Source organism: Mesocricetus auratus, unplaced genomic scaffold, assembly GCF_017639785.1.
Source record: "Mesocricetus auratus isolate SY011 unplaced genomic scaffold, BCM_Maur_2.0 Super-Scaffold_100014, whole genome shotgun sequence".
Classification (NCBI taxonomy): Eukaryota; Metazoa; Chordata; class Mammalia; order Rodentia; family Cricetidae; genus Mesocricetus; species Mesocricetus auratus.
This window is the reverse complement of record NW_024429197.1, coordinates 25,919,999-25,929,491: the sequence shown is the minus strand read 5'-3', so window position 1 is coordinate 25,929,491 and position 9,493 is coordinate 25,919,999. Positions and strand designations below refer to the sequence as shown.

The 9,493-nt window shown below is 51.2% G+C and overlaps 1 protein-coding gene across 2 annotated transcripts; it reads left to right on the top strand.

The window, feature by feature from the left end:
- The first annotated feature begins 278 nt into the window (after window positions 1-278).
- Window positions 279-8,628, top strand: Mob3c (MOB kinase activator 3C). Of its 2 annotated transcripts, XM_005072078.4 has the most exons (4): window positions 279-436; window positions 3,983-4,450; window positions 6,437-6,639; window positions 6,939-8,628. In XM_005072078.4, exons 2-4 carry the CDS (start codon window positions 4,033-4,035, stop codon window positions 6,966-6,968), a joined length of 651 nt encoding a protein of 216 aa, XP_005072135.1. In that variant the 5' UTR covers window positions 279-436; window positions 3,983-4,032; the 3' UTR covers window positions 6,969-8,628. The 2 variants fall into 2 exon arrangements, with proteins under 2 accessions (XP_005072135.1, XP_021084035.1); XM_021228376.2 differs by lacking the exon at window positions 279-436 and having other exon boundaries at window positions 456-4,450.
- Window positions 8,629-9,493: the final 865 nt, after the last annotated feature.

Genomic DNA, 9,493 nt, shown 5'->3' with positions numbered 1-9,493 from the left:
ATTTTTTTTCATTCTGCTTCAGGGAGAAACTGGACTTGTTCCCATTCTACAGCCTAGGATTCTGAGGCTGCCTCCTTAAGGAAGATCCAGACGGCCCCCTGGGGCGGCTGCTCTGTAAGTCCTGGTCCCTAGGGGAGGCTGGAAGCTCCACCGGACTTCCCACTTCCCGGAAAGGCTGGAGAGAAGAGTGTGTGTCCTGGGACGGGGGAGTCCCTTTCCCCGCCCCTCCCCGCCCCGTGGCCACGGCGTGGCTGAGCCCGGGGCGGAGCTGGCGTCTGCTCGCGGACGAGCGGCGGGACGGCGGCCGCAGCCCGGGGCAGGCAGGCGGACAGGCGCGGAGACCGGCCCGGCGGGATCACCCGCAGGAGGACGACCCAGCCCGCTGCGGTGCGGCCGCACCGACGGAGACCCGGAGCTGTCCACCTAGGCGGAGCGCGTGAGTGAGAGCGCCGTCTCCGCGCCCCTCGCGGCCCGGTCTTGCTTCCACTTTCAGTTCTTCTTGGTCCTCGCCTGGCAACTTCTGGAAGCGACCCGCGCCTGAAAGCAGGCTGGCACAGTCCTCAGCCCCGGGTCCGAGGCTCAGCGCCCAAATGCCGGGGTGGGGGTGGCGGTGGCGGTGGCTGGTGAGGGGGCGTGTCTTCAGGAGCGGAAATGTCAGGCTGGCTCCTCTGGGTCCTAGGACCTGTTTGTCCCTAACAGTTGGAGATAAGGGGAGGTTCTTAGGGGCTCAAAGGAGGTGGAGGCGGGTCTTTTTATATTTGACCTTGTCCCGCGTACCAGGCTAGAACCTGAGTTCGAACTGGAATTGTATCTCAGCCAGGCCCGGGAGGGGCAGGTGTGTCCCAGGCAGGGGACTAGGTATTAGAAACAGGCTGGGTCGGTAAACCTTTGCTCTTCATCTGGGAAGATTAGATGCTCAGTCATGGAGTGAGCAAACCACTGGCCACCCACCCAGTAATTAAAGTGGAGGGTCCACGGGGAGAGGGCACAGAGGCTCTGTAAGAAACAGTCAGTGATGGCATGAGGCTGGGGAGAGCAGCAATAACAGACATAGCTAGGAGGGGACGTCCCCCTGAGCTTACCTCCTGTACTCCAAGTTCACTCTTCCTAGGAAAAGTCCTAGGCCTTAAAGTTCTACAGCAGGGAGGTGGGGCCGCTCTACTCCCTTCCCCTCCTCTTCTGTACACCAGGCCAATGGCCAGACAGAGCAAGCAAGGGGTCCTTTGTACCTTATCATAGGCTAAGTCCCTCTTTATCCCAGTCCCCTACTTCTTATAACTTTCTTTGTAAAGTCAGGCTCCTCAAATCCTGATTCTGGGCTTCAGTTTCCCCTTCTGTAGGTTGGGCCACTTGATTTCTCAGAGCTGTTTCAACTTGAAGACTTGTATTCCTATATGTGTATGTGTCTGGTATTGTGGGTAAGTGAAGGTGGGTGTGCAGGTATGGAGGTTGACATCAGGTATCTTACTCTCCACTTCATTTATTGAGGCAAGGTCTATTTTTAAAATAATTACATTTATTTATATGTATGCATAAATATTCGGTACACACACACACACACACTCATGTATGTACCACAATGTACATGTGGTAGTTAAAGACAGTGTGTGGGAGTTCTCTCCTTCTACCATGGGGGTCCCTCAGGCCAGTAAGTTTACCCATTGAGACATCTCACCAGCCCAAAGCAGATCTTTCTGAACCTGGGGTTTCCAGGGGTTCCCTGCCTCTATCTCTTAAGTTCTAGGGTTACAGAAGGCTGCCAGGTCTTGTCAGGTTTTTCATGGCTTCTGGAGATCAAAACTGGTCCTCATGATTGCACTACAAGCTCTTTACCCACTGAACCGTCTCCCCAGCCACTCTAAGACTCTTGAGTCTAAGCTTTCCCTAAAGCCCAGCCACCAATGTTATGCCAGCCTGACTTTATCTAGAGGGCGAGGGACAGAAATGGTCAAAGAGTGGTCACCATACAAGGTTGTGATCTGGAGGAGGCTGCTGAAGGAGGTAGCATTCGGTAGGATGGAATGAGAAATCAGGAATCTATCAGCAAAAGACACCCATGCAGGAGAGTAAGGGCATCAAGGAGAAGCCCAGGGTGGCTGCTGGTGAGAGGTGGTGTGGGGAAGTTAGGGTGTGGAGTTGAAAAGTAGAGTGAGAGTCTGTAACAGTCCCTAATGGGTGACCATACCAAGGTGGAGGACCCAAAACCCCACCGATTGCATGAGTGATTTTGGAAACTCTGCACCAGGCAGAGCTTACAAGGGAGACAGCAACTGAAGTGTGCAGAGCTCTCCATTCGGGAGGTTCAGGTCCCAGCCTACTATTCCTTTGGGAAGAAGCTGGGTGGTGGACAGAATAAATGAGAGGACCTTCAGGTTCTCTCAAGAGGTCAGGAACTCTCTCTCCCCTCCAAACCACTCTGGCTTTTCCTGATTGATCCATTCTGCTATGAGAAGGAGAAACTGTTCTAAACATTTCTGTAAGTTTGATTTGTTGCCAGAAGTAACATCTGTCTGAGTTCTGTGCCTTTGGTTACACTAACCAACCTAATCCCCACCCTCTATATCCCCATTCTGCCACAGCAGTTATCAAAGATGTGAGAAAGGAAGCTGCTTCAAAGTCAAGCCAGTCTGAGGTGAAGGATGAGCTTTGTCTGTTGCTGTCTCAGGCCTCATTCAGTGTGGAGCTAGGGCTTAGACTAACCAAGGTTGAGGACAAGTCAGAGTCAACATGGAGCCCGAGCTCAGTGCTTAGCTTATACAGCCTAGTGGTCAGGGTCCATGGTCAGGGTCTGTGCTCGGTTTATGGCTGTTCCAGTCTTGGCAGTTGCCTGGATCTGCAATTCCATATAGTCATGTACATTGGTAGGGGAGATGAAATGCCTAAGATACTCAGAAACCTGGCTATATCAGGGTGTTCAAGGATTTACAAGGACTAAATCAGTGGTGATGTAAGCAAGTCAGTTTTGAATCAGGGGCTGGATCCCAGGACTTTGGGGGCTCTGACTGATGCCCCCTGAAGTCTGTTCTGAGTCTGGGAGTCTTCCATTCTAAGAGGCAAAGCAAACATCCAGAAGGACAGCAGGATGGGTGCCAGGTACATAGTAGGCATGCTGGAAATCATATGGAGTGTCAGGTGCACACGGTGGCTTATTCAGGTTTGGGACTGAAGGAGGTTGACTTAGGGGGAAAGAGCATTAGCATAGCAGAGGAAGTAGTACTCTTCTAGACTGCCACCCTCCCCTTCCTGTAACGCCTGCAGCCACACTGAAGGCCACCCAGATGGCCATGCGAGGGCCCTTTCCTCTTTCAGTGTAAAGAAAAAGGAAAGGACATTTTTGGTAGAAAAGTCCCTTCTGCTCCCTGGGAATCCCCTGTGGCAGGATGGACTTCGGGATATACCAGAGGAAACTGAAGTCCAGGGCCCACCCTGTCACCCTAGCACAATGCAGCCAGCTTCTCTTACACTACACAGCTGACCTATGGGGTTTCCAGAGAACATCTTATCGGGTCCCTGTTCCCTGGAGGGCCTTCAAAAGCCTCTGTCCCTTCTGTAATAGTCGACAGTAAGTCCTGCAAGAACTTGTTTGGAGCCAGGCTACACCTGCAAGGTTCAAAGACAGCAGGGAGGAAACTAAATATAAGGAAAGGTATGTGGGGCTGCAAAGAGGGCAGGGGAGAAGTACTAAAGTAGTCCACAAAAGATCAGACACTGACCGGCGGTGGTGGCGCGGGAGGCAGAGGCAGGCGGATCTCTGTGAGTTCGAGGCCAGCCTGGTCTCCAGAGCGAGTTCTAGGACAGCCTCCAAAGTCACAGAGAAACCCCGTCTCGGGAAAAAAAAAAAGTAGACAGTTAGGGGATGAGTGTTTCTATGAGGTAAAGAATTACCTCAAGGCTGACAGCTAATAGGAAAATGATGTGTTGGAAAGTCAGAACCATTTTATGGGTCCTGATCACCTGTTTCCCCTGCCTTTGTCCCTGGCAGGGCATCTTCAGGTCCCTGGACCTAGACATCCTCCTCTACTAGGCCTGGCCATGGCACTGTGTCTGAAGCAGGTGTTTGCTAAGGACAAGACTTTCCGGCCCCGGAAGCGCTTTGAGCCTGGCACACAGCGCTTTGAGCTGTATAAGAAGGCTCAAGCCTCACTCAAGTCTGGCCTGGACCTTCGAAGTGTGGTGAGGCTGCCACCTGGTGAGAGCATCGATGACTGGATCGCTGTGCATGTGGTGGACTTCTTCAACCGCATCAACCTCATCTATGGCACCATGGCTGAGCACTGCAGTGAGGCCAGCTGTCCGGTCATGGCTGGTGGGCCTCGCTATGAGTACCGCTGGCAGGATGAGCGCCAGTACCGAAGGCCTGCCAAGCTCTCAGCACCCCGCTATATGGCATTACTCATGGACTGGATTGAGGGTCTCATCAATGATGAGGATGTCTTTCCTACACGTGTTGGTGAGCACTGGCTAGCTGGAGAGTTAGCATAGCCAGGGAGGGTCTTTCCCATACTGCAGAAGAGGAAACTGGTTGAGGATCTTGGTTACAATCAAACATTTACCAAGGACAAGCTGACTTCCATTTAGATCTCCTCTTCATGCCCTTCTCATGGAGGCAGGACTCAAACCCTCTTTGCACAGCAGTACCTCTCAGAGATAAATGAGACAGATTCTGGCTGGCCAGGAAAGGTCAGGAGAACCAAGGCAGTGTGTGAAAAGACCCCACTGGGGACTCTCCCAACAAAACCACAAGCACCGTTTCTCCACTTTCCAGAACAAGTAATACACTGTTGTACTTGGGTTAATCTGGTTTCCAGCCTCCTGAGAGTCCCCTCTGAATCCTGGTCCCAGAAAGGGAAGGATTGGAAGCTAGATCAGCCCCAAAGTACCTTTTCCTCAGGCTGGTACTCCATAGTCAGGTCCAGGCCACGGGGCCTTTTCTTATATCAGCTGGGCCTGGGCGGGGAGGGTGGGGAGGAGAGAGGAATGATGTCACCCTGGCCCAGGTTCCCCACCTAGCAGCCCCACCTGCAGCCTGGGTCCCAGCACCCATCTGACTGTAGGGATTCAAATGGGTGGGGCAGATGGTCAAGCCCAGAGGGAAGAAGTCTGAATGCTAAAGAAAGCTGGGCACTGAGTCACAGCTGAAGCCCATGGCTTCTCCCCAACTGTTGCTCCCATTTCCTGCACTGCTGTGTACAACAGGTCCCTTCATTTTACACAGAAGGAAACTGAGGCCAACAGCGGGAAAGCACGCTGAACAGAAAAGGGTTCAGAACCGGAACTCGGGTGTTGTGGGGCCCAGGTCTAGATGGGTTGGATAGGAGTTGTGGGGACCAGGGTGGGCTCTCAGAGAGGCAGAGCGCAAGCTCACTCCAAAGAGCAGTGAGAAGGAGTGGGGTCGGTGGAGGTGTATGGACTAGGGCTAAACCTGTTCCTGCCTTTCGTTCTCCTCTAGCCTACATCCCTGAGTGTGTGAGCCCTGGGTAAACTTTTAACTGGATGACTGGATGATTTTGTCATAGCAGAAAAGAGGGTGTAAGAGGATCTCTGCCCTGGACTGGGTCTGTGCACACACTGCCTTTCCCATGGTTCTCCTGACCTTTTCTGGTCAGTCAGGATCTGTGTCATTTATCTCTGAGAGGGACTGCTGTGCAAAGACGGCTTGTGCCCTGCCTCCAGCCTATACTAATTAATAATTATGTGTCCTCAGGCAAGTGGCTTCACCTTTACACATCACCTGCATTTTATCATATCTAGAATGACTATCAGACCCATCAGCACAATTGCAAAGAGCAGAGGACAGAGGTACAGAGAGCCCAGCTCGGGGCTGGGCTCACAGAGGGAAAGTTCTTTATGTTATTGAATATCACTGAAGGCATGAGTGATACCGGAAGTAGTTCTTGAAGTGTTAGCATATGGGTGGGGTATGAGCTAGCTGTGTGAACAGTAAGCAGAGGAACTGGTGGTGTGGCTGGAGACGACAATCAGGATTGTCTCATAGAGGCTTTGCTCCATGCCATGTCAAGATACTAAGACTTCAACCTGAAGGCCCACAACCTCCACATTGGGTGCACAGGTTTCTGGGGAGAGGTTAGGCCATAATTTTTAGTGTGGTCTGCCGCAGACTGGCCAGTGACAAACTTGAGAAGCCCTGCTTCAAGCAGTGAGAAATGTGGAAGACCATCTGTGCTACAGCATGGAAAGGCACTTTCAGATTTGTGCTTCATTAAAAAGGAAAGATGGGGGCTGTGGCTGGAGCTCAATGATGCGAATGAATTCCTGGGTTCAATTTCCAGCACTACCTACCACCCACAAAAGAAAAGCATAGGAGAAAACCAAGGCCTTGCTCTGCCTTCCTCTATGAGGAAGAAGAGCGCCTGGGGGGAGGCGTGGAGTTTTAGCCCTAGGATTGTGACCCTTCTTCTACCCCCTCCACCCCCAGGAGTTCCCTTCCCCAAGAACTTCCAGCAGGTCTGCACCAAGATCCTGACCCGACTCTTCCGAGTCTTTGTGCATGTCTACATCCACCACTTTGATAGCATCCTCAGCATGGGGGCGGAGGCACATGTCAACACCTGCTATAAGCACTTTTACTACTTCATCCAAGAGTTCAGCCTGGTGGACCAGAGGGAACTCGAGCCACTGGTAAGGCCAAGTCTCTCTTACCCATCACTGCTAAGGCTCTTCCCTGAACGTTCAAATCCAGAGGATCTGTATGACACTCCCATACCCAGGTGGATGAATGAGGGGTGACAACTCATTTAACGGTGGATTCTGAACTCTCATAGAGAATTCATGGAGGTGTCAGTTTACAAACCTAGATCTGCTGCCATGGTTTGCAGCTGTAGTGGGGGAAGAGTCAGGCTCAATAAACCCCGATTTGGAAAGGAGTTGCCCGGCAGGCTGAGCTCAAACTAACCCTTCTTTGCTTTGTGTCTCCACAGAGGGAGATGACAGAACGGATCTGTCACTGAGTCCAGGTCTGGATGTTGTTGCCTATCAACTGGACCATCACAGTGTAGCATGGAGAGGGAATCCTTAGGAGCCTGTTGGTAAAGCAATCTGAAGGCCTGTAGGACCCCTCTATATACCCAACACCTCTGGACTTCTCAGAAGTCTGCCTGTGTATCCCAGATTGTGTGGAGAAGGGGGGGGCTTCAAGTGGGCAACAGGAGGAAAGGAGGAGTTTAGCCCCTCACATGAAGTCCAAGAGTAGGGTAAGCTACCAGGTCTCTGCTCTGATACCACCTTACCATGGTGGGTCCAAATCCATTTGGGGAATGTGGATGTGGCTGAAGTGATGGCAAGAAAATTATAAGAGAGTGAGTGCCTGTATCTGAGCAAGCAGGTAGGTGTGTGTGTGTGTGTGTGTGTGTGTGTGTGTGTGTGTGTGTGTGTGTGTATGTATGTTGGGGGGGTTGTTGATTGTGGGATTTGTCTGAGAGATCCAGGTCCTTCCTGGCACATGTTGGATGGATGGATGGATGGATGGATGGATGGATGGATGGTGGATAGATAGGCGGGCTGACTGTAAGTCCATGACCCCTATAGGAGTAATGACAGCTTATTGCTCCAACTCAACTCTGACCATAGGTACAAGTGTACAGAATGTGCAGGTATATGGAATTGTACCTTTGAATCTTCTAGACTACCATTTTCTATCTTGAACTGGAACTCAAGATACTTCAGTCTCACACCCTGAACCCACTGACCTGACTGAAGGCTGGCACAAAATAGCCCTCTTGACAAAGAGAGCAACTGGAACTTGAATTGGGGAATCTGGAGTCTTTTTCCCTATCTCAGGACACTGAGGATCATGTAGCTGGTGGAGACCTTCCCATCCTAAAAATACCTGCCTCCATCCAACCACCCAGAGACATCCCACCTACTTGGATCTCTGAGCACAGTATCCAGAGAGGCTGGGATGCTCTTTCAGTAGCCATTACTCAGTTATTCCATGCTGAGCCCTGTGCACAGACTCACAGGTAGGGAAACCATGGCAGAAACAGGCTTCTGCCCTCCCAGAGCTTTTATCCTGAGAAGCCAGGACGGAGAACAAGAAGTCACATTAAGAATCCCATGTGTTTCTCGGTATGGAGAGGAGGAAACTGAAACTGGAGGCTTTTGTGAAGCTGTGTAAAAGCCAAGGCTCTTGACTTCTCCTCTAGGGCCTGCTGATTGTGACACTGAGATGCATGTGAAAATGGGGTTTGTCAGCCACTCTCCAGGACACAACTACTCCTGCTTTGAGCAGTGATTTCTAGCCTGATGCCAGAGAGCCCACCACCCCTGGGTTGGCTCGAGTTGACTGCTGAGACAATCGTCCAAAACCAGATCTGTTTTTATGACCTAGGAACTGCCTGCCCTCCAGAGAAACAGCTGGGGAGCTCTAGACTAGCAGGACCTGGAACTTCTGTCTCTGCTGGCTCCAGAAAAGACAAGGGGGGCATGCCACCATGTAGCTTTGGCAGTGGTTCAGAACTGAGGAAGGTAGGAAATTCCCCACAGTGGGTTTGCAGAATATACTCTGGAATCTAGGCTGTGAAAAGGGATGATGGGGGAGGGAAATATATTTTTGTGAAAGAGGGAAGATTTTGCTATTTTTGGTAAAATAAAAGACACAAACTACAGCAATCACTGGTGGGAAGTTGTGGTCTTGGCAGATTGTAGGAGAGAACAGCAGAATGGGACTCAAGACATTCTGTCCTCAGCGCCTGACCATATGGGCATAGTCAGGACTGACATAGCTCTCCAATATGAGGACACCCAAATTCTCTCAGGGCTCTGAATTCTAGACAAGCTAAATTAGGAGCCTTGAGGAGGGGAGGAGAGGACAAGGCAAGCCCTTGCCTTTAAGGAACTTGATCTGATGGGGGACCCTCCTCATTAAGGCACTTGGGACTGGCTATCCCCATTCATATCTGGGAGGTTTGGAGAAACCAATGGCTAAAAGTGCAGTGGGAAAATCAGCCATAATCCCAATCACAAGAGAGGAAGCCTAAGCTTCTCAGGGCTCAACGTAGGAGGAGGTGGGGCAGGTTTCACTCCAGAGCTTATTCCCCAGGAGACTGCTAGAGCTAGAACACACTGCTCCCACACCACAAGCCACTCAGACAAGAGTTAAAAGCAGCCTGGTTGTGAGGAACCAACAAAGGCCCACCTAGAGCTCCTCCTACACCTGCAAAGGAGCAATAGGGACTCTGTCTGGGAGGTGGAGGCCTGAGCTGTAGCCCAGCCAGCCCCCAAAGTCTCATGGCAAGTACTTTCCTCTATAAAGCCACTTACCTATCTTATGGTCAGAAGTGGTTAGGCAGCAAAATGGCTCAGTGGATGCCCAACAACACAAGCTTAATGACTTGAGTTCAATTCTCAGAACCCCTGTAAAAGGTGAGAGAGATAACTCTGGCATGCATACCCCATACATACATCACACACGCAGTAGGAATTTTTTTTGTTGTTTTGAGACAAGGTCTCATTATGGAGTGCTGGCTATCCTGGA

What these genes read in the sequence shown, in the direction of transcription:
- Mob3c (XM_021228376.2), top strand. Translation starts at nt 3,940, where the DNA reads ATGGGTCCTGATCACCTGTTTCCCCTGCCTTTGTCCCTGGCAGGGCAT. An exon ending in TGTCTTTCCTACACGTGTTG is followed by an intron (nt 4,451 to 6,436) that starts GTGAGCACTGGC and finishes CTCCACCCCCAG; the next exon opens with GAGTTCCCTTCCCCAAGAAC. An exon ending in AGAGGGAACTCGAGCCACTG is followed by an intron (nt 6,640 to 6,938) that starts GTAAGGCCAAGT and finishes GTGTCTCCACAG; the next exon opens with AGGGAGATGACAGAACGGAT.